Source organism: Ovis canadensis, chromosome 14 (assembly GCF_042477335.2).
Source record: "Ovis canadensis isolate MfBH-ARS-UI-01 breed Bighorn chromosome 14, ARS-UI_OviCan_v2, whole genome shotgun sequence".
Taxonomy (NCBI): Eukaryota; Metazoa; Chordata; class Mammalia; order Artiodactyla; family Bovidae; genus Ovis; species Ovis canadensis.
In genome coordinates, this window is record NC_091258.1 from 80,117,027 (window position 1) to 80,142,151 (window position 25,125).

General features: G+C 41.3%; 1 protein-coding gene and 1 long non-coding RNA gene across 3 annotated transcripts in view; both read left to right on the plus strand.

Moving 5' to 3' along the window:
* Positions 1-2,157: 2,157 nt before the first annotated feature.
* LOC138419423 (uncharacterized) overlaps positions 2,158-25,125 on the plus strand; it is a 28,824-nt gene continuing 5,856 nt past the window's right edge. Inside the window, exons 1-3 of one of the 2 annotated variants that reach the window (XR_011248963.1) lie at positions 2,158-2,945; positions 3,204-3,267; positions 23,279-23,497. This is a non-coding gene — a long non-coding RNA (uncharacterized lncRNA). Of the gene's footprint in view, positions 3,268-23,278; positions 23,498-25,125 lie in introns of both variants that reach the window. The other variant, XR_011248964.1, reaches the window with a different exon arrangement.
* LOC138419414 (olfactory receptor 5M9-like) lies at positions 17,454-18,418 on the plus strand. The gene has a single exon (XM_069552310.1). The coding sequence runs from the start codon at positions 17,486-17,488 to the stop codon at positions 18,416-18,418; it is 933 nt and encodes a 310-aa protein (XP_069408411.1). The 5' UTR covers positions 17,454-17,485.

Sequence of the window (25,125 nt, forward strand, 5' to 3'; positions counted from 1 at the left end):
GTGAGGTATCCTTTCAGTGCATTTCTAACGTGGTTAGGTTTTGTTGCATTGTGTATCCCGTCCTGCGACTCTCCTGCACTCTAGATAACTATACTTGAATAGACTGTTTGATCCCTTGGGCTGTACAAATCGAGCATAGACAAATGCATAGTGACAGGTGTCCATCCTAAAGCATCACAGGGAATACTTCAACCCCCTTCAGCAGATGACCTGCTTATCATCAATATAGTGACAGGTGTCCGTCCTAAAGCATCACAGGGAAAGCTTCAGCCCCCTTCAGCAGATGATCTGCTTATCACCTAGGTAGCTTTGCTTTTCCTAGAATGTCATAGATGAGGTCATACTCCAGACTCTATTCTTTCACTGAGTGATATGCACGTGAGAGTTAACCACGCTTTTCAAGGTTTGGTGGTTCATTCCTTACTACTGATGAGTAATACTCCATTGCATGTGTATGGGAGGAAAAACAATTTTCACGCTGCCCTTCCATAATAAGAGACAAATCACCAGAAGTAAAAACAGAAGCATACCTCCCCTATGCTTCCCTGGTGGCTTTGTGGTAAAGAATCTGCCTGTAATACAGGAGACTTGGGTTTGACCCCTGGGTTGTGAAGATCCCCTGGAGAAGGAGATGGCAACCCACTCCAGTATTCATGCCTGGGGAATCCCATGGACAGAGGAGCCTGGTGGGCTACAGTCCGTGGGGTCGCAAAGAGGCGAACACGACTTAGTGAGTAAAACAACAAATAGCTTCTGTATACAGGGGAGCTACCAAAGAAACCTGAGTCACTCCCTGAAATGTCCAAAGTCATCACCTTAAATGCCATCTTCAGCTAAAAACAAGACCCTGAAGAATGGGAGAAGCCCATTATGGAAGGTAATTACACAAAACACAGTCAAGAATGGTATGATTGTTTATAGATTTAAGTCGGGACCTTTCCATTGATAAGTTACTTGAGTTTTAATTATCCTTTTATTTCTGGTGCAAACAGGGACAACCCTTAAATGCAGAGATTTCTCTGTTGTAAATGTCCATCACAAAATGGCAATTGCTACTTAGTTTGCTGAGAGTCCTCTTTTTTTCATGGAAGTGGACTTAAGCAATCCTCACAGCAGAGAGGCATATTTTGGGGTGGCATGTTCTACTTGGTTTGACATGGATATACCCCAATTTGATTATGCATTCATCTATTGAAGGATACCATGATTACTTCAAACTTTTAACTATTATGGATAGTGCTGCTGTGCCTACGTTCATCTTTGTTTGCGTTTGGGCATGGGTTTTTCAAAGCAGTTTTCTAAATACTGGAAGTACAATTGTTGGATCCCAAGGTGAGGTGTGTTTAGCTTTGGAGAAAACTGCCCAGCTGTGTTACAAGGTGGCTGTGTGTGCATCCCACCAGCAGTGAGGGAGCGTTCCTACTATTCCTCAGCCTCCAGCAGTTGGTATTGTCATATATTTAGAGTTTAGCAGCCTAATATGTGTAGTGTGATAGCTTGTGACTTTAATGTGTAATTCCCTAATGGTGTATGATGTTGAGTGTGTTTCTGTTTTGTACTATCTATGTAACTTTTTTTGGCTGGGTATCTGTTCAGATCTTTACTTATTGTTTATAGGGTTGTTCAAGAGGTCTTTGTCTATTTTGTGTCCAAATCCTGTATCAAATATGAATTTTGCAAATATTTTCTCCCAGTTTGTGGCTTGTATTTTGATTTTTGGAATGAGGTCTTTCAGAATAGACATCTTTATTTCTATAAAGTCCACAGTATTTTTCTTTTGTGGACTGACAGCTTGTGTGTTGACACTCAAAGCTTATGATCTACGGGCCAAACCCAGGGTCATGTAGATTTTCTATGTTTACGTCCACAATTTTGATAGTTTCAAAATTTAAATGTCTGTTAATAAATTTGAGTGAATTTGGTGACTACATTTCACTCTATACAGTTTCAAGTTAATTATTCCTTAACTATTTTGGAGAAGTTTTGGATATTGGCAATATTTCAGTTTGAATTTCCATAGTTTAATGGACCTAGCAGAACTGCCCTGAGGGGCGGAGTCTCCGCTGAGCTGTGCCTGCGCGGGTGAGGGAGGCTTGAGCTGCAGTTCCCATTGGCTGGCAGGGAGCGAGAGCCCGCCTCCCCGGCCCACCCCCACCCCTAGCGGCCCGGCTGCCTGCGGCTGCTGCCGGGAGTCTGGTCTCCTCAGGACCTGCTCAGGTTTTGGCCTCGGGACGTTGCGGGGTTCACTTCAGGCTGACAGGAGATGGACCTCCTCAGGACCCATTGGTGTTTCGGCTTTGGGACATTGTGGGGTTACTTCAGGCTGAATGGGTGTCCTTCTAAAGCACCGGGAATAAACGTGATGCCCCAGGAAGCTGTATCACAGGCACTCTGTTTTGCGTCCCCCGTGCCTGGAACTGGGGCCGTGCAGGCTCCAGTTAGAGACGCGTGTAGGCATGTGGTCCTTGGAGTTAATCAGCGCAACTAAACGGAAAAACGATCTAAGTGACTCCGGACACTGCCAGTGCGGTGGTGAAGGGGAAAGGCTTGAGCAGCATTGCAGGACCGGAATACGGAAAGTGTGTGCTAGCTTCCTGCACTCGCGTTCCAGAACACTTCCAGAAGGACCGAGGGGATCTCCGAGGCCCTTACTAGGAGACCAGAGTCCGTGGCCGTCCCCGCGCAGCTGTCTCCTGACCGTCGCGCAGGGGGCCTTTCCACGGCCAGTTCCCCTGTTTACAACGGGCGGTGGAGCAGCCCCTCTGAGAGGCTGGACCACAGTGGGAGCTGCTGAGCAGCTCAGGTCCTGGGGAGGCTCCTGTGAGCCACACGTCTCAGGGGGAGGAGTCAGGAGACACAGCAGCCCAGAAGGGCGAGGGCCAAGGAAAGGGCCTTAAAAAGCTAAGTTCCAGCTTCCCAGGAACCAGGTGTTTCCTCTTTAGGTGGTGAGTCTGTCTGTTAGATGTCTGTCCCGGTGCTTGCACATGGGCTCCTGGAAGCCCTGGGCAGCTGCATGTGGCCCAGGGGCCCCGTGTGCCCGGCTGTCACCACGCAGTGACGCTGTCCATGGGTCCATAGTGGACCAGTCGGAGAGGACCCTCCTCCAGGCCCAGAGAGTGGGCTGAGAAGCAAGAGGACTGGAACGGGGTGGGGGCCCTGCTGTACCCCTTTATCTTCCCAGTTTTGGCTTTCTTTGCGCTTAGATCCTCAGGACCTGCTGGTGCTTCAGCTCTCGTCAGCCTATGCCGTCCCTGCCACCAACAAAAAGTGAGTTTTTTTCAATGCATTTCTAAGTCATTTAGACTGTGCTGCATTCTGTGTTTCATTCTGTAACACTGTCATATCCTAAATAACTAAATTTGAATAGATTATGATTTACTAAGTGAGGTCTAAAGATCTATGGGTTTATTCAAATACACAGTGGTAGATACTCATCTGTAATGTCAGTTCAGTCGCTCAGTTGTGTCTGACTCTGTGTGACCCCATGGACTGCAGCCTGCCAAGCTTCCCTGTCCATCACCAACTCCCGGAGCTTATTCAAACTCACGTCCATCGAGTCGGTGATGCCATCCAACCATTTCATCTGTGATGTATCAGATGCAATATTGAACCTTCTACCTCATAATCTTTTTCTAAGTCTGTCTTGCCTTTTTCAGAATGTCGTATAAATGGGGTCACTAGTGTGTGGACTGGATTCTTTCACTTAGCAATATACATGTAAGATTCATCCACGGTTTTTGCTTGGTTTGATAGTTCATTCCGTTGTATTTCGGAATACTATTCCATTGCATGTGTATTGGAGGAAAAATAATGTTCCCTTTATATTTCTCTTTTCCTCATTGAGACTTTCCCCACAATGAAAGGCAGATATACTGGAGGAAAACAGAAGCTTATTACCATGCATACCCCCTATATGCTTGTAAGGTACCTAGGAAAACCTGAAATGGCCCAAGCCTGTAACTTATGTGCTATCTTTAGCTAAGAACAAAAGAAAGCTATTTGGGGGGGGGCACAGTGGAATGATTTGGGAGGTTTGGAGGCAAAGCACAGTAAACAAGGGTCTGGATATTATGCAGAATTACATCCAGGCCATCTCCATGGACTAGCTCCTCTGAAGACTTAGTTATCCTTCCATTTCTGGTACACAGGTGGAGACAGCCTTACAAGTGGAGATTTCCCTAATAAATGTAAATTTAATTCCTAAAAGGGCACTTTCAAACATTCTCCTGGATCTGCTGTTTTTAAAATGTCAGTCCAGAATTATTCTGATGTCAAAAAGACACAACTTGGGGTGGCATATTCTGCTCCCCTTGATGTATATGTGCCCTAACTTGGTTATTAATTCATTTTACAGAAGAACATTCTAATGTCTTTCAGTTTTTAACCAATTTTTAACCCAGAATACAGCTACTGTGCATTATTTTATGCTAGTTTTTGCTTGAACACAGTTTTTCAAAGCTGTTGTCCAAAAACAAGAGGTGTAGTATTGCATCCTAGATGATGAGTCTATTTAGCTTTGGAAAAAACTGTCAGACTGTCTTCCAAAGGTGGCTGTGCATGCATCCCACCAGAATCCTGAGTATGTCTCTTGTGGTCGTTTCCTCTCAGTGTGCCCTCTGGGGCCAGGTGTCTCTTGTGGTCGTTTCCTCTCAGTGTGCCCTCTGGGGCCAGGTGTCTCTTGTGGTCGTTTCCTCTCAGTGTGCCCTCTGGGGCCAGGTGTCTCTTGTGGTCGTTTCCTCTCAGTGTGCCCTCTGGGGCCAGGTGTCTCTTGTGGTTGTTTCCTCTCAGTGTGCCCTCTGGGGCCAGGTGTCTGTTTCAGTCTTTACTAATTATTAACGGGTTTGTTTGCTCTAGCATTCTTGGTATAATTTTAGCGCAAATTCTTTATCAGATATGTGTTGTTTCAGAAAAATTATTAATGTTGGCTGTGCTGGGTCTTTGTTGTGTGGGCTTTTGTCTAGTTGTGTTGAGCAGGGGCTGCGCTAGTTGTGGTGTGGGCTTCTCACTGGTGGCTCCTGTTGTTGTGGGACACGGGCTCTGGGGCTCATGGGCTCAGTAGTTGTAGCTTCCAGGGTCTAGAACACAGGCTCAGTGGTTGCGGTGTGTGGGCTTAGCTGCTCCACAGCATGGACAGGGATCAACCTGCATCCCCTGCATCGGCAGGAAGAGTCTTTAATACTCAGCCACCAGGGAAGCCCTCAGCCGTGCTTTAGATTCTAGTTTGCCACACCCATATCTGGTGAGAGAGGCCAGGACCGAGAGGCCTGGGAGCTGGGGGTGCTCAGCCACAGTTGTGGCTGTGCCATCGAAAGCTTTGGAGCCTTTGGTGAGCGCCTCAACTTTCCTGGGACTGTTTCCTCTCTTCAAAAATGCCCTGCTCTTGGACTGTAGCCTGCCAGGCTCCTCTGTGCATGGGATTTCCCAGACAAGAATACTGGAGTGGATGCCATTTCCTTCCACACAGATACACATTTGGAAGATATTTTCTCCTGGTTTGTGGTTTTGATGCAGGAATGGGGGACCCCTTCCACGGCCTGAGGGTGGGCTCTTGTCTGACACTTGGAAATGAATTGTCCGAGGAGACGTGTGCTGTGAAAGCAAGAGATTTTATTGGGAAGGGCTGCCTGGGCGGAGGGCGGGAGGGTGAGGGAAGCTGAGAGAACTGCTCTGCCACGTGGCTCGCAGTCTCAGGTTTTATGGGCATTGGGTTAGTTTCTGGTCTGTCTCTGGCCAGTCTTTCTGAATTGGGGTCCTTCCTGGTGGCATATGCATCACTCATCCAAGGTGGATTCTAGCAAGGAGGATCCTGGGAGGTTGGTAAGACCTACGGATTGGAGTCTCCTATCTCCTTTGACCTTTCCTTTCCTGGTTGGTGGTAGCTTGTTAGTTCCTTGTTCTTACCCAGGACCTTCTGTTGTAAGATGACTCCTGCAAGTGGTTTCTCTGGTGCCTGGCAAGGATGGGCTCGTGGTTTTGGTTAGTGGTTTCCCTAACACTTTGTCCTTTGGTTTTCTTGAGTAAGGGAGTGAATGTATACATTTTAAAAAGTCAGTGTTTTAATTAATTTATTTAAAACATTTTGTATATTGGCTTTTTTGTTGTGTTTTAGAACTCATCACCAGACTCAAGGCCATGTAGATCTTTAGTTGTTTTCTAAAAGGTTTATAGTTTTTAATTGAAATGTGGTGTCAGTTGCAAACTTTGTGTTTATGTTCCTTTCATTCCGTATGGTTTTTAATCAATTGTTCCCTGGCTGTGTGTTGAGCAGGGTCATGGAGATTTTTAGCTCCGTTTCAGTTTGGGCTTCCAGTCTGAGGGCTCACAGCAGAGCTGCTTCTGGGTGAGCCCTCTGGGGTCTGTGAGCGCAGGGCTGCCGGCTCTTCTCTGGTGGCCCACAGGGGGCGCCAACCCCTCTCTGACCCATGGGCACAGGTCGTTTAGTCTTCAGCGGGCGGGAGCTTTGTCTCCTCAGGGCCATCAGGGCTCGGGTTCCTGGATAACGGGGCTGCGTCCAGGCTGAGAGGAGTGGGGCTGCCTCAGTGCCTGCCAGCAAGGAGGCGCTGCAAGAGGGAAAAATGAGGATGGAGTAGACGTTTCTTGTGTCCAGCTGAGTGCTGACCGGAGATCCATCTCAGAGGACTCAGAGGGGAAAGAGCTCCATGTGCAAAACGGTGGGTTTTTAGTTAGATTTCTGTATGATCTAGAGGATGGCCAGTGGTGTTCTTCCGTGTAGGTGGCCAGTTTTCCTGCCACTGCTTCTTGAAAGGACTCTCCTTTCCTCTTCACACGTTCGTGGCTTGATGTTCATGAACTGTCCGCACACACGTGGCTTTATTCCTGGGCTGCCTGTTCTCTCCTCGAGCCCCTGTGCCTGTGTTTGTGCCAGGCCCTCACTGCTGTGGTCACTGCAGCTCCGTGACGTAGTTTGAAGTCAGAGAGGAAGATGCCTCCAGGTTCATTCTTCTTTCTCAGAGCCTTTCTGGCTGTTCAGGGTCGTCAGTTGTTGCAGAATATTATTAGGAATATTCTATGAATATTTCTATGAAAAATGCCACTGGATATTATATTTTGATGGCAGTGCATTTGGTGATGACTTTTGTTGGAATGGACATTTTAATAACTCATTCTTCCAGTGCATGAGCATGGAATATTTGTGTTTTCTTTGGTTTCTTTATCAGTGCTTTCTAGTTTTCTGACTACTGGTCTTTTATGTCCTTGGTTAATTTTTTTCTTAATTTTTGTTTCTGATTGTTATTAATGTATAGGAACACAACTGATTTTCGTATATTGATTCAGGTTGTAAATTGTAGTATTTTATATGATTGTAAATTGATTCCAAATTATTAAACTTTACTGAATGTATTCTAACAACTTTTTGTGAAGTTATGTGGGAAATTTCATTTGTAAATTCCATGTGGACTCTTTCAAGGGCAATGAGCATCACAACTTCCCTTGAAATTCGTCTGGGTAAGTCTTGGCCTCTAAGAGAAAGTTTCAAGCCTGTGTGATCTGATTTTCTTTTGTGGTATTGACATGGTTGTTTTGAAAAATAATTTACTTTTCAGTAACTTAAAATGTGCAGGAAACTCTCAATAATGTTAAAAAAATACATTTACCACATCACCTAAAATGCTCCACGCGTTTCATCCAAAATGGGCACATTCTCCTGTGGAACCAGCACATAATCTCCCAAATCAGGAACTCATATGGTTTCTACATTATAATGTAATCCATAGCTCCACTTCCACTTTCAGCAACTGTCCAATTGTATGAATATATCTTTTTTTCCATCCTCATCCAATTTTTTTTTAGACTGTTACTGAGATTTTTAGACATTTGGACAAACTTGGTGGATGTAAAGCAGACATATGGTGAATATGGGATCTAGGTGGCCTTTTCTATATGGATTTTTTTCACCAAAGATGTTTTTAATGTTTATTCATTTTGTAACATGTATCAATACTACATTCTTTTACCTTTACTGGTTTTGCAGACCAGTTTGATAATGTGCACCTTGTGCGTGCTTTGGAGAAACTCGGGAAACTGAACCAGTGACTGAAATGGCCCAAGATATCACCTTAGATACCGTCTTCACCTAAAAACAAAACAGGGGCTTCCTGGTGGTCCAGTGGCTGAGACTGGACACTCCTTAAGAAGGAGGCCCAGGTTCCATCCCTGATCTGAGAACTAGATCTCCCACGCCGCAACAAAGAGTTTGCATGCTGTAGCTAAATATCTTGCTTGCCTCAATGAAGGTCGACCTGGCGCAGCCAAATAAAAAATAAATAAATATTAAAAAATAAAACTAAAGGAAAGGAAGGGTATGGTTGTCGTACAGATTTACATCTTAACTTTCCCGATTGATAAAAAAAGAGTTTCTCAAGACTGTCATCCTTCTATCTGATATATACAGAGAATTCCTTTGAAATGAGATTTCTCTTGTAAATGTGACTCAGAAGAGCCATCTTGAACTTGGGTTTCAGAGATGATCATATGTCCTCTTAAAAAAAAAGTTAATTAAGTCCAACTAATTCTCATGCTGAAGGGGTATATTTTAGGGTAGCATTTGCTCCCCTTCACTTTGGATGTATCCAATTTGCTTACGCAGCCATCTACCGAAGACATCCTGATATTTGAAAGTTTTTAGCTATTACAGGTAGAGCTCCTGTGTATAACTGTGTGACAATTTTTGTCTGGACATTTTTTCAAAGCTGTTTACTAAGTACTAGACATGTAGTGTTCAGGTCACAGGTGAACCTTGTTTAGTTGAGGAAAAATCCAGGTAAGTTTCTCTGTGGCATGTGGGATCTTCCTGGGTAAGGGATGGAACTTGAGTGTCTTGCATGGTCAGGCAGATCCTTCACCGCTGAGCCACAGAGAAGCCCCGCCCCCGCCCCCTTTCTGAGTTTACTGGATCTAACAGGTGTGCAGTGCTGCTTTACTGTTGTTTTAGTTTGGAATTTCCTTATGAGATGTGATTTTGAGTATTTTTGATATGTTGATTTACTATCTTTATATTTTCTTTGGCCAGGTGTTCAGATTTATACATTTTTTATGAGGTTGTTAAGTAGATTTTTTTTGGAACACCTGTGCTTTCTCCATGATTCGATGAATGTTGTCAACTTGATCTCTATACTTACAGTAATAAAAGAACCATTGCTATTTAGAATGCGGGGGCTTTAGGGAAGTCATTAGGTCATGAAGGCTTTGCTTTGCCCTCATGAACTGAATTAGTGCCTGCTCATGCTTAGTCGTGTTCGACTCTGTGACCCCATGGACTGTAACCTGCCAGGCTCCTCTGTCCATGTGGTTCTTCAGGCAAGAATACTGGAGTGGGTTGCCATTTCCTGATCCAGGGAACATTCCCTACACAAGGATCAAACTCAGGACTCCTGCATTGCAGGAATATTGTTTACTTTCTGAGCTACTAGGGAAGCCCATGAACTGGATTAGTGCCCTCATAATAGAGACTAGGACACTCCCTTGCCCTCTGTGATGTGTGGGCACAGCAAAAAGACAGGCATCTACAAACCAGGAAGAATGCTTTCATCAGAACCCAATCCAATCTTAGACTTCCAGCTTTCAGAACAGTGATAAATAAATGCTTATGTTATAATTACTATAGCAGTCCAAACAAGCTAAACCAGTCATCAACATAATGTTCAGATGTCAACAGAGTTTTCACCAAAGACTATGCATGAAAGAATGTGTTCTGTTTGATTTCACTTGTGTGAGATTCAGGAAAAGACACAAACTATGTAGAGTGCTAAAAATAAAGGTTCGTCTAACGTGAGGAATACGGACTCAGAAAGAAGATGAGAAGTTTGTCTGATGTATTGTTGGTCTTCTACTTGGTTTAGAAGTTTGGTCATAAAGGCATTTTTAATTTGAAAAAATTCAATAAATTTTAAACTTATGTTTTGTGCACATTTTGAATGTGTACTATAAATGTTTGAAATATATTAAAAATGATACTACTCTTCAAAGAAGCAAAACTTCCCTTGAATATGAAAGCAGTCTCTTTGTCTACTGAAGGCAGAACATATTAGTTTGCAAGGGCTGCTACAACTAAGTACCACAGACTGGGGTGGCTTAAACAAAAGAGACTGATTTCCTTCCAGTTCGGAGGATAGTGATTCAAGATCAAAATGTTAGTAGGGTTGGTTTCGTTCTGAAGCTTCTGTCTGGCGTATAGACAGCCATCACCTCCTGTGTCTCTCACAGTCTTTCCTCTGTGTATTTTTGTGTTCTAATCTCCTTTCTTAAAAAAGATACCAGTCATCTTGGATTAAGATGCACTATTTGAACTGATTACAATTTAATTTCCTCTTTAAAAACTATATCTACAAATTCAGTCATATTCAGAAGTACTGGGATATTGATATCCATATTGATATATGGATATTAAATAAACTTTTCAACCCATAACCCAAAGTGAGATGGTAATAGGTTGTGGCACCTTCTCACTCTTCTCTTTTACTTTCATCAAGAGGCTCTTTAGTTCTTCTTCACTTTCTGCTGTAAGGGTGGTATCATTTGCATATCTGAGGATGTTGATATTCCTCCCAGCCAACTTGATTCCAGCTTGTGCTTCATCCAGCCCAGTGTTTCTCATGATGTACTCTGCATATACTTTAAATAAGCAGGGTGACAAGATGCAGCCTTGACAGACTCATTTCCTGATTTTGAACCAGACTGTTGTTGTAACTGTTGCTTTCTGACCTACATATAGACTTCTCAAGAGGCAGGCCAAGTGGTCTGGTATTCCAATCTCTCTCAGAATTTTCCACAGTTTATTGTGATCCACACAGTCAAAGGCTTTGACATAGTCATTAAAACAGAAATAGATTTTTTTTTTCTGGAACTCTCTTGTTTTTTCAATGTTTTTCCAACAGATGCTGGAAATTTGATCTCTGGTTCCTCTGCCTTTTCTAAAACCAACTTGAACATCTGGAAGTTCATGGCTCATCTATTGCTGAAGGCTGGCTTGGAGAATTTAGAGCATTACTTATCTCACGTATGAGATGAGTGCAATTGTGCAGTAGTTTGAACATTCTTAGGCATTGCCTTTCTTTGTGATTGCAATGAAAACTGACATTTTCCAGTCCTGTGGCCACTGCTGAGTTTTCCAAATTTGCTTGCATACTGAGTGCAACACTTTCACAGCATCATCTTTTAAGATTTGAAATAGCTCAACTGGAATTCCATCAGCTCCACTAGCTTTGTTCGCAGCGTTGCTTCCTAAGGCCCACTTGACTTCGCCTTCCAGGATGCCTGGTTCTAGGTGAGTGATCACACCATCGTGGTTATCTGGGTCATGAAGATCTTTTTTGTACAGCTCTTCTGTGTATTCTTGCCACCTCTTCTCAATATCTTCTGCTTCAGTTAGGTCCAGACCACTTCTGTCCTTTATCGTGTTCCTCTTTGCAAGAAATATTTTCTTGGCATCTCTAATTTTCTTGAAGTGATTTCTAGTCTTTCCCATTCTATTTTTTCCTCTATTTCTTTGCCAAGGAAGGCTTTTTCTTCTGATCACGAAGAAAGTTTTCTTATCTCTCCTTACTGTTGTTTGGAACTCTGCATTTGAATGGGTATATCTTTCCTTTTCTCCTTTGATTTTCACTTCTCTTCTTTTCTCAGCTATTTGTGAGGCCTTCTCAAACAACCATTTTGTGTTTTTGCGCTTCCTTTTCTTGGGTATCATCTTGATCCCCATCTTCTGTACAATGCCATGAACCTCTGTGCATACTTCTTTAGGCACTCTGTCTATCAGATTTAATCCCTTGAATCTATTTGTCACTTCTCCTGTATGATTGTAAGGGATTTGACTTAGGTCATAGCTGAATGGTCTAGTGGTTGTCCCTACTTTCTCCATTTAAGTCTGAAATTAGCAAGTGGATTTGGATAATATTTGTCACCTCTCTTTTTTTTAAGTGAACCACTTTCTCTACTCTTTTGAGATTTGTTTCAGTACTGCATGAAGAATGATGATGTCAAGGTTCTTGGTTAAGTCATGTTCCTGGTTTTAGTTTCCAATTTTCAAAATAATTTGTGTGTGACCTTGAACCAGTCATTTTGTGTCATTCATCCAGTTAATTTTTAGGATGAAGTATCTGACCTCCAAGATCACTTCTGGCTCATAATCTCCCCTAATCTTGATTCTTTTGGAGAATTTAAAGCAATTTTGCTATTTGAAAATTCGGGATAGTTCTGTAAAGCACTTTAAAAAATGGATCTCATTCATACATTTATATATATATATATCAATTTTTTAAATAGTTAAGCATCTCTAGTATAAAATGTATTTAACCTTGACTCTCTTCCTTGCTCTCTCCCTCTTTAACACACACACACACACATACAGACACACTCACACACACAATGCTTTCTTGTTTTAAACTCCATTTTTCTCGAGGGAGTGCAAGTTAAGTTATAATAATCTGGTGCCAATGAATTTGCCTTATGTAGCTTCTCCATAAAAGGTGAGAAGGAACTAACGAGGAGTCTGGGATCCTTGGCCACTGAAGAGGGAAACTTTGCCTGAGTATTATTCTGTCCATGATTTTCCAGCAAAATTGAGGTAGTACAAATGGGAGTTTATGAACAATCTTGGTTTCCATTCAGATTCTTTAATCTGCTGGCTATCTTTAATGTCTGAGCCACCAGAGAAGCACCAAGAATACTGGAGTGGATAGCCATTCCTTTTTCCAGAGGATCTTCAGGACTCAGGGATCAAACCTGGGTCTCCCGCATTACAGGCAGACTCTTCACTCTGAGCCACCAGGGAAGCCCCTACTATCCATATTTTGTGGAGAAACTGAACCTCAGAATTATTTTACATAGTTTTTTTTTTAATATTTTACCCTTCAACACAGAGATAATACTGATCACAATCACAAATACGTGGCAAGATCTTGTGAACTGTTAATAGGTGAAAATCCATAGCTCATTTCAGTTTTTTGACTGCTTCATCAGAGAGAGGCGTTGTGCTAGGAATTTCCCAATGTTGTCTGTGATCCTCATACCTCACTGTGAGACAGCAGTTTCCTTTTTCTACAGATGAACTTTGAAACTGAGAATCCTTACTTTTCCAAAGACAGGTAGTTAATTATGGTGCAGAGTTAAGATTTTATTTCCAATCTAACTGCCATTGAAGTTGATTCTCTACTGACTCCAAAAAGAGCCTGAGTTCACTGATAACTTGTTCTACTACAATTAACTTCTCCACCAATGACCTCTACTTGTGCTCATTCTCCTTAGATGTTTCTATGTGATTTGCACTGTTGAGGCACCTGGGATCTCTTCAACAGCCATGAGATGCATAGGGTGTGCATTGCTGTGTTTGGCCGGGAAGATAATGCTTATTAGAACTAAAGCACAATAGAAAAGAAAGTGACTGAGCAACATTGTATAATGCAAACCAAGAATGTTTTCCTGAGGTGCAGGGTGCTTTCCTGAGGCAGCTATTATACCATGTGAAGATGGGAGAGATTATACCCATGATATTAAGGATACTGGTCACATAATGTTATCAGAAAACATTCTTCTGTTTAACCCTCCTTAACGTCCCTTACTCCTGAGATGTTTCTATAATTTTAATTATAATGTGTTTCATCATTATCTGGATAGTTCCTTGGGGAGATGCTCTCAGTGTGTTCAGTGTTCAAGATTCTATTATAAATAGTGAGGAATTATCATCGTTTTTTTGTTGCTGCTGAAGGTAGGTCTGCAAATTTTATACTCTTTGCAATAGAGATTAATGCAGTCACATCTTTAATTTTTAACCCTTTTTTGAAGAAGAGACTAAGATCTTACTTGTGGACCTATTTGTTATCACAGTGTTTTATTGTCTGGAATTATATACTTGGGAAATATTACTATTTATATTAATAGTTGATATAAAAATTCATAAGAATATCTTGCTCTCATAGGGACTTACAAGAATTTTTGCTCTTTAGGTTTTTACTTTTATGTCTTCTCTACAAAGACCAGTGATTTTCACATTGTGTTTTAAAATGTATCTGAGTGGAATTGAAACTATTGTGTCATTGGGAATGATTGTTATTCCCAGTTCAGTCACTCAGTTGTGTCCTCCTCTTTGCCATCCCATGGACTGCAGCATGCCATGCTTCCCTGTCTTCCACTATATTGAAGAAATAGTTATACCTTTGCTGTATCGTGTGTGTGTGTGTGTGTGTGTAAAATTCCTGCAAAGTTAATGAAAGTGATTTTTAAAAATTTCTAAATTATGCATTCTATATGCTTAATTGCTTTAAAAGCTGATGCACAGTTATCTAATAAAGTGGCTCTCTGTGAGAAGTGACTTTGGCCATCTGGCCCTAGGACTATGGGATCACCTAACCTAGAGAGGCATAGATAATGGTGGTCTAAGAACTCTGTCTTTTAGGCTCTGTAGCCATGTCAAGCTCTTCTGGTTCATCAAGCATGAATTATCAAAACGATAACTTTCCCCCTTTTTTGGACGATAATCAAACTGCATTTTAAATATAGAGAAATAGAATATTAGAAAAAGTTAGCAAAGAGGCAGTAGTGATATAAAGTTATTGAGTGTACCCCTAGAGTTCAGTTAATTGGTTTGCATTTCCGTCTGGCCAGTTTGCACATGTCCAATCCAAGGAGAGCCTCTTAGTCTGTCAGTGCTTCTAATTAGCACCTCTCTCATGGGACCTTTATTTATAAAAGATTGTGTAAGGATTCAACAAAAGTTAGCTATTATCTTACCTTAAAATTGAGACTGTTGCCACTAGAACAAGGTTTCAATAGAGATTTTATTAGTTATGGACACAGTAATGCATTCTATGAAGCGGATCTGGAGATCAGGATGCTTAAAAATCATGTGTGAATATCCCTGAATGTCTACAGTATATAACAACTAATGTAGTCCATTTGAAGTGTTCTAGAATGAATGAGACAAACTCTACTATCACAGAGCTAATGATTATGAAAAGTGGAAGAAAACCCACATATCACACAGGAAGGGAAACTGGAGAAGCAGTATCACTCCATGTTTCTTAGGTGCCTTGATGATTTTTTATATATATTTAGTTGCTGTTGTTGTTCAGTCACTAAGTCATATTTGGCTATTTGAGACTCCATGGACTACAGCATGCCAGGCTCCTCTGTCCTTCACCATCTCCTAGAGTTTGTTCAGACTCATGTCTGAGTTGGTGATGCTATCTAATGATCTCATCCTTTTATAATTAGATGTACCAATAATCCAAATCAAACTCTGTTGATTAGGTAATTATGGGTCCACCAAGCAGAGGTAAGAGTTTTTAATATATGAAACTTCTTGGTCTTAGCTTTATCTCCCAGTCAAAAGCAGTAACTCTCATCTGGTTTAGTTTATCCACACTTAGAAGCCAGAAGATCTATGATCATGAAAACATAGGGAACAGGTGAACCCAGACCAGAAGTGAAAGATCAGTGACTATGTTATGTGCCCAAATCATTTTCTTTATGGTGTATTTAATTCCCAATGAGTAATTTCAGGGGTAGGAAGAGTGTTTACAGAGATTAATCAACTTCCAAATTGTGAGTTCCAGGGAGCCATAATACAATCATAGAGTTTATACATTTTAAAAAATTGTTCCTCTTCTAACTTTTTGTATTTTCAATTTTCTTTTTCCTCAATATTTTTACATAACTGGCTACTTGCCCATAGCTGAAAAGTCACCTCCTCAAAGAGATCTTTGACCACTCTATGTGCATCCTTTCCCTTTCTTATTTTTGTGTTTATCAGCAGGCTCCATTTTCATCTCACAGTAGTTCCATTCCCTAAATTGTCTCATTTCTGTATTTTTCATTCACTCCTTTTCAGAAAGAATCAATTATGATGCAAACCAGACTCTCGTGTAGCTTGTTCAATTTCATATTACAAAACTTAGACTACTTCTAGATATACTGTAATAAATAATAAATAGAATATAGCAAATATATTTGACATAACATTGGTTTTGATGTTTGTAAATGAATTAATGTAAGCAATTATAACTACAGCCCATTTTATGTCATAATATTCTCTTCAAGCAATATTATTATGGGGATCTCAAATTCCCAAGGTGATGTTAATCCTACAGATGCATCCCTAAGTACTCAGAGCCGTTTACTTCTCAGAAGACTTATCTGGGGAAGTGTATTAAACAGAAAACATTCCTTGTGGACATTTTAATTGTAATGACATTGCATTTGAAAATAAATATTTATACATGTAATGGATTGTTGCTGAAAAGCAGTAGAATATGAAATAAGACAATTTTAAAAGCATGGCACCTGAATTTTATTTTATATGTATATAGAATTTATCTATTGAGATAATTTTGAAATGGTGATTGAACCACTTGTGGTTTACTTTTCTGAGATAACTATTAAACTGATACAGTCTGTGTTGTTAAATACTGCTTACCTCGTTTTGCAAGCAGCAGTAATCAAGCAAGTGAAATATATAGCTAAATAAAATAAAACAAGACTAGGATTTTCATAAGTTGAAAGCTTTTTATATCATATGCTGGCATAGTGTAGAAAAGTATGTCAATGACTAGATTGTAAGACCAAAGTTTAAGACAACCATCCCATAAAATTGCGTAGATAAGATATCTTCTGGATGTCCCTGGTGGCTCAGTCGGTAAGAACATGCCTACCAATGCAGGGGACGTAAGTTTGATCCCTGGTTGGAGGAAGATTCCACCTGCCATGGAGCAGCTAAGCCCGAGAGCCACAACCACTGAGCCTGCGCTCTAGAACCTGTGAGCCACAACTATTTAAGCCTGCTCACCCGGAGTCAGGGCTCCACAAGAGAAGCTGCTGCAGCGAGGAGCCCACACACCCCAACCAAGAGGAGCCCAAGCGCACCCAAAAATAAATAAATACATTTTTAAAAAAGGAAATCTTCCAAGTCATAGGGAAATGAGTACGTTAATATTACATGTGCATTTGTATTAATATAGACGATGAGAGGCAACCGTCATAGGCAAAAATAGTATTCAATGGAATTTCAACGATTCACTCTTATTACCTCCCTGTTCAGCACAAAGTGGTTGTCTGACCTTATTGAAGATTCACATTTATGAGTCTCAAGTCATTTCCTATAAGACAATATGTGGAAATGGATTTGGTCATTCTCTGATGACTCTCAGCCTAGCTTCACTTCTGTTAGCACTCTATGATGTTAGCATCATTGAAATAGTTTAGCAAAAATAAGTGTGTAATACTAGTAGTATATGAAAGTAATTGTCCGTTTTAGAGTTAAGAAACTAATAAATATTTTAATAATTATAAGTCCTATTAAAGGAAATAAATGTGATTATATACTCATATTAAACTTTGTGCAAAGTCTACATTGATTTTTATATTATTTGAACTAGACTACTGATAAACATGACTCAAAATTTTCAAGAATAAAATAAATCCATTTGTTTCTTTTAATTTGTCCATAGGCGATGCAGACTGGGTCTAAGTGAAAGCAATGCCAAATTTCACAGATGTGACAGAATTTGTTCTTATGGGGTTGACCAGTCATCAGGAGCTTCAAGTTCTATTTATTGTGGTGCTTCTAGTGGTTTACATGATCATTCTGACAGGGAACATTGGTCTGATTGTTTTGATCAGCATCAGCCTCCAGCTTCAGAGCTCCATATACTTTTCCTCGAGTCATTTGTCTTTTGTGGATATGTGGTTCTCTTCCAATGTCACTCTGGAGATGCTGGAAAAGTTACTATCAGAGACAAAAACTATTTCCTATGTGGGGTGTTTCGTGCAGTGTTACTTCTTCATAGCCCTTGTCCCCGTGGAAGTATATATCTTGGCTGTGATGGCCTTTGATGGCTCCATGGCCATCTGCAACCCTCTGCTTTATGGCCGTAAAATGTCCAGGACTGCTTGTGCTCGTCTCACCTCTGTGCCATACATCTATGGATTCTCTGTTAGCCTAACCTGCACACTGTGGACATATGGCCTGTGCTTCTGTGGAAGCTTTGAAATCAACCACTTCTATTGTGCTGACCCTCCTCTTATTAAGATTGCCTGTGGAGGGGTCCACATTAAAGAACGCACCATGATTGTTATTGCTGGGATTAATTTCACATATTCCCTCTCAGTGTTTCTCATTTCCTGTACCCTCATCATAGCAGCTGTGCTGCACATGCGCTCTGCTGATGGCAGGAGAAAGGCATTCTCCACGTGTGGGTCCCACCTGACAGCGGTTACCATGTTTTATGGGACTCTCCTCTCCACGTGTCTCAGGAGGCCCACTGAAGAGTCTGTGGAGCAGGGGAAGATGGTGGCTGTGTTTTACGCCACAGTGGTTCCCATGCCGAATCCCATGATCTACAGTTTGAGGAACAAAGATGTGAAAGAGGCGGTCAACAAAGCAATCAGGAAGGCAAACTTGGGGCAGTGAACCTGCAGTCCATAATTCTATGTATGCTGCTTCCTGTTATAAATGTCCAGGCATATAAATAAGCCTGTTTAAAATAGACTGTATACAGGCAACACTTACATATATTAAGAGGTCCAGTCTAACACAGCGATGGTTTACCCCATGAATGGACTCTCAGGACTAAGCCTCCTCTATCTACACATGCACACATCCTAACCCTGACCTATTATGTTAGTCACAGTGTATGTAAAATTGTGCTAAGTGTAGTCATCGGATAACTCAAATGCATTTGGACAAGCACATGTTAATTTGGAGGTATCTTTGTAAGAGTTAAATATGCTTTCTTAGGATATTTTCTATATATAATTGCTTTTCACTTGTTTTATAAGTAATATATAATTTCATGAAAAAAATTAAGACTTCATCACTTTTCCATGAATATAAAAGTTGGTGGATCCTCATTTATCAAAAAAGCTTTCAATAACATTCATACATGCATGGACTTTTGAAAACAAAAATGTATTCAGAATCTTCAACTAGTATCATGAATCAATCAGAAGGTTAACTCTCTGAATTTATTGCTCTATAATTAACACTATTTGTGTTTCAAACAATCTGTTGACTCACCGTAATTCTACTCTTTGGTTTGGATTTTGGTTAGTTGTTTTTCTCTTCATTAATTTAAATAGGTGAACAATTTATGAGTAAAGCCTATCATGTCCTTTTCATAGTTTAAAAAGATGAAACAATATGGATTTTCATCATTTAAAATCTAACTTTTGATCAGAAGAATGTCCTGTTAAACATTTGATTGCTATGATGAAGGTGTTTTTTTGATTCCAAATTCTTGTCACTAACATTACATTCTTAGGTCTGTATTTAGCTGCTTAAGTCAAGCTTTTAATAACTAGAGTGGATCAACCAGATAAAAATCTGTGTAAAACTAAATGTCATTGCACTAGACATGTGTTAAAATGTGATCAGCACAGCTCAAACTCTATCATTGGGATCTGATTACACATTTACAGTTCAATTTATGTTGATTGGTGTCCACTTAATCTACCTTCATTCTTAATATAAGTGGAATACATTTTTTTGTCCTTGTTGACTCTTGCTAATAATACCATCATAAAAGCAAATCAGAAGCAGAAGCAATTTCTCATGAATGAGTTTATTCTTGTTTAAGGGCTAATCCAATTAAAAGGGGTGCACATTTGAACATATGTAGAAAGACTCTGAGAAGTAATATTTACTTGTGGTAGTATCACTGGAAAGATGGATTCGCTTAAGCACAGAAAGTATTGTTACTCAGGCTAATTTACTAATTGCCCACAAGCCACATTCCCTCAGATTGGTTCTGAGAAAAAGCAGATGGTGGGAGGAGAGTTCTTTTTCATAACTTTAGGTTCTGAGCAGGAAGAAAGAGTACTATTTGATTAGTATTGGAAAGTACGCTAACAAAGTTTTTTTTTTTAAATGTTTTCAAATCACCTAAGTTTGATTCTAACAAGTTGGTGTCAAGTATGAAACGATAGGCTGCTCAAGAAACAATCGTACTGACAGAAATCATTTTAACTTGACCCTTTAAGATCACATTTTCTGTGATCCTTATGGCAGACATATTCCTCAGTGTCCACTATTTTATGTTTTATTTTATAAATAATACATTTGTCATCCAGCTGTTCACCACCATTCCCATTGCCCCTTGTCAGTGGGATACATAATGTTGTCAAGTCTTGGCAATGAGCCATCAGTAGAAAGTGGTGCCTGAAACCCAAAGATCACCTTCTCTATGTTAAAGCCATTAGATATGGACTTTTTTCTCTTCCTTCCCACTGGAAAATGTTGCCACTGAAATGATCACTTTTTAGACAAAGATGGAAACCACATATTGAGGGTCTCATTGCCTTTCCCAAACCCCTTAACTCACACTGCTGCCTGAGAAAGGGATAAATTATTAAGTCACTGCATCCTGGGAGTTCACTTGGCTCTAATGCTATATTTGCCCTTATTATACTTTCCATAAACATATCCTTGGCATTTCACCTCTGCATCTTACCACTCACTAGGACAATTTTTACCTGAGAATGATCAAGTCTTTTCAGAAACTATTCTGGTATTGAGAGAAGGGCATCTTGTCTTCTGTCTTAACCAGAAGGAGAAAAACTCAAGCTTCTGATCTATATTAGATATTAGGTTATGCATCCCTTTGTCCTAACTACTTGATGAGTCCTTGGGCTTGTTATGACCTTTCAGACTCCAGCTGTCACACTATCTGGTTCTGGACCCCTTTTGGCCCGTCGTCTAGGCCATTTCGCTAGCCTTTTTAGGTGCTTACAAGTCCCTTTCTTGAGCTTAGGGGATCCCAGCTGCTTCTTTCGGCACTGTGCTTGCAGGTGTATAAGGTGTGATGTCACCAGGCATTGGAGCCAGCACGTCTTTGACTGTCCTTACTTATTAGTGGAGGAGGCAATGGCTCCCCACTCCAGTGCTCTTGCCTGGAAAATCCCGTGGGATTACTGGGGTTTCCCCAATGGCTCAGCGGCAAAGAATCATCTGCAAGGCAAGAGACATGATTTCAATCCCTGGGGGGAACATCCCCTGGAGAAGGAAATGGCAACCTACTCCAGTATTCTTGCCTGGGAAACCCCATGGACCGAGGAGCCTGGCGGGTTACAGTCCATAGGGTCACACAGAGTCAAGCACGACTGAGCATGACACACTTCCATGCGCTTATTATGAGTGAAATTGTTCCCCCAAAAGATGTGTTAAGTCCCTAACCTGAAGAACTTCAGAGTCTGGTTACAGGATCATTGGGTTATAGGCCATTATTTGGACATAGGGCTGTTGAAGATGCAACTGGTGATATGAAGTCATACTGGAGTAAGGTGGACCGTTAGTCCAGTGTGAGTGATGTCCTTACAGGAGTGGAGAAATCTGGAACCAGATGTAGTGGGAAGATGACCACGAGAAGACAGCAGAGACTGGAAAGATGCTCACAAGACCAGGGATGCCTGGGACCACGAGCAGCTGGAAAAAACAAGGAAGGGACCTCCCCCAGAGCTCCATAGAGAGCCTGGTTCTGCCAGTACCTTGACTTCAGACTTGTAGGCTCCAGAACTGCGAGAAAATAAATTGTTGTTCTAAGTCAATGAGTGTGTGGTACTTTGTTAACGCAGGCTGATGGAACTAATACATTTCTTTACAGTATTGCTTCAATGTTAGAACTTTGGTTTTGCTTTAGTTTTTCTTAGTCTCCCAGGCTATCATCCTTTCTGCTCTAGGAGCTCTTTGAATGTATCTGAAGTTTCTTTGGTAAACGTGTGGTTTTGCAGCAACCTCCCCTGAATCCAGTGTGCTACCCAGAGGGGGCACCAGATTCCTTTTGAAAGATTCACTAACCTTTAAACCCTTCTCACACTGCCAGTCTCGGGTTTAGCCCTTACTCTGTAGTTTACTATATAAGCTCACTGCTGTGCTTTTAACTATTTAAATTATACTTTTGGAATTATTTAAAAAATAGCAACAACAAAGATGTTCTCCTCTCTTGAGTTTTATCTTTGGCAACTGACAGTCATGATTTCCAAGATTAATTTCTCTGCAACTGTGCTTCCTGACCCCAAAAGAAGTTGACTTAAGAACTTGAATATCAGGATTGCAATTCATTGCTTCTCTTCAGAGTTTGTACAGTTTACATCCACTTAGAACACCTTGTTGCTGCTTTAATAATAGTGTTGAGATTAGGTGAGGCATATATTAAAGTTTAATATAAATAATTTAACATGGCAATATTGATGTCTTCACATAAGTGTGAAATCTAATTTAACAATGAAATGTTTACTAAGATAACTTGGATAAAATAAGCTAAACTGTTTCTAAATAACGTATACAGTCAGGTTTTTGCAGCATTTTCCAGAACAGCAGACTGTCCAGCACAGTCAGGATGCCCTGATTTCGCCCCATGAGAGCAGCTCACAGTGTCGCCCACGAGGTGGGCACCAAACATTTGAGTATGAATTAAAAAAAATACATTCCAGTTGATGGTTTAAGTGTGTCTTAGATTGCATCACTTTACCACCACCCCAACATAGAACAATATTCCTGATACCTGACAGCAACCACGTTTATAACTTGGTTTTAAACTACCGCTTCCTGTCAGACCATTGTAATTTCTTCAAATCCCTAAACTATAAAAGGATCTTAAGCTTTGCTGAGGGAATATAGGGGTATGTCTGCACTTTTGTTTTGATACAGAAAAAGAGAGTATGACTTTCCAAAAGCTGTCCCTGATTTCCAGATCTGTGTGTCGAAAAATGACACCTTTTCAAACAACATGAGAACCATGGGATTACAGAGAGTGACCGACAGGGAGTCCAGTGGGGCCAGAAGCAGAGAGGGACGAGTTTTAGCGGACAGGGTGCAGCTGAGGAGCAGCTACTGCACGAGCGGCATGTGGATGGACAAGAAATTTACTTTACCACCTCCCTTTTCTGTCTCCACAATGTATAAAATAGAAACATTTTTGAAAGCAGTGGCTAAATCTTATTAACAGTTAAATAGGAACTATCCAGGTCAAAACTATCACGTGTCGCAGATGCAAATACTAGCAATTTGTTAAAAATGTGCATTATAATCATTTAAACCGTTTATCTTACTTATAAATTATATGAAAAATAGAACACATGTGCAAAGTCGTTTTGCTCATATAAAAGTGGTAGAAATAAAATTAACCTGTCAAAAGATAATAAACACAACGTGTCTGCATGTGGCATGGTTCCAAGACAGTCAGTGTTACGAGAACATCTTAATGTTTATTAGAGACAGGAAATAACATTTTTCAAAGGCTTTCCTCAAGGCATGTTTTACCTCTTGGTTCCTCAGGCTGCAGATCATGGGATTCAACAAAGGAATGACTATTGTGTAGAAGACAGAGGCCACTTTGTCTGTGTCAAGGGAATGGTTTGATCTGGGCTGCAGATACATGAAGATCAGAGTCCCGTCGAGCACAGTGGCAGCAGTCAGATGGGAACCGCAGGATGAGAATGCTTGGCGCCTCCCTTCTGCAGACTGGATTCTCGGGATGGCAGCCACAACGTATAGGTAAGAAACAAGGACCGTGGTCAAAGAGCTGATCATGTTGAATCCAGCAAAGATAAGAATCAAGATCTCTTTGAGGCTGGTGTCTGAGCAGGCAAGGGCCATCAAAGGGACATCATCACAACAGAAGTGATTAGTAACATTGGGGCCATAGTAGATCAATTGAAAAGTAAAAATTGTGTGCAGGAAAGCAACAGAAAAGCTGTATAAGTAAGGGCCTGCTACTAGCTGCATGCACACCTTTCTGGACATGATCACCATGTAGAGAAGAGGATTGGAGTTGGCCACATAGCGGTCATAAACCATTACTGCAAGAAGGAATGTCTCCAAAATCAAGAAGTTCAGGAAAAAGCTCAGCTGTGCACACATGCATAGAGAGATATGGACCTGTGCTTGGTCAGGAGGGTCTCCAGGAACTTTGGGGCTATTGATGAGGAGTAACAAAAGTCTACAAAGACCGGATTACTGAGAAAAAGGTACATGGGTGTGTGAAGGTGAGGATCCTACCAGATTAGGAAATCAGGCCAATGTTTACCACCAGAGGTAGAGAAAAAAGTAACTGCTTGCAAAGGCCTCCCATGGCTGTTTGCTTCCCTCTACCAGAGCTAGCTGTGCTCTCCGCTTTGGTTTTTCCCAAGCCAGGGCTCAGCCTGCCACTCTTCGCTGGGGGCCCATGGGAGGTGCCAGGTGCCCCTCAGCTAGGTGACCCCAGCATGGCACCCTGCTGTGGTGTGATACACTCCCGAAGCCTCCTTCCCCATGGGCAGTACTGGGCTGACCTAGAAATGTGTTTGCAAGGCTCGGAAAGTGTAGGGTGACACATGGCCCTGACTTGGGAATTGAGGCCCTTGGAGCAGGCTTGGTGGTCTGACCTCTGAGGAGCCAAACCCCAGCTGTGAGGAGAGCCCTGAAAACACACTTTCTTGCCTGCCTTTCCTTCCTCCAAGATAGATAGCTTTCCCAGTCTCTTGTGTGCTGAGAGTCACACAGGGCTGGAATGCACTTGAGTTAATCTCATTATTCAGTAGCAATTGCCCCTGAGGCCCTGCACCTAGGTTGGGCTCCCACACTCACAGGCAAATCAAAGTGACCTCCAAATGAGTAAGCTCTTTGCATCAAGTGGCCAAAGTATTGGAGTTTCAGGTTCATATTTGTCCTTCCAATGTATATTCAGGCCTGATTTCCTTTAGGATGGAGTGGTTGGGTCTCCACAGTTCAAAAGCATCAAATCTTCGGTGGTCAACTTTCTTTATAGTCCAGCTTTCACATCCATACATGACACATGGATAAACCATAGCCTTGACTAGATAGATTTTTATTGGCAAAGTAACGTCTCTGCTTTTTAGCATGCTGTCTAGTTTGGTCATCACTTACTTTCCAAGTCATAAGCGTCTTTTTGGAGAAGGCAATGCCAACCCACTCCAGTACTCTTGCCTGGAAAATCCCACGGACGGATGAGCCTGGTAGGTTGCAGTCCATGGGGTCGCTAAGAGTGGGACACAACTGAGTGACTTCACTTTCACTGTTTACTTTCATGCATTGGAGAAGGAAATGGCAACCCATTCCAGTGTTCTTGCCTGGAAAATCCAAGGGACAGGGGAGCCTGGTGGGTCGCACAGAGTCAGATATGA

What these genes read in the sequence shown, in the direction of transcription:
- LOC138419414 (XM_069552310.1), top strand. Translation starts at nt 17,486, where the DNA reads ATGCCAAATTTCACAGATGTGACAGAATTTGTTCTTATGGGGTTGACC.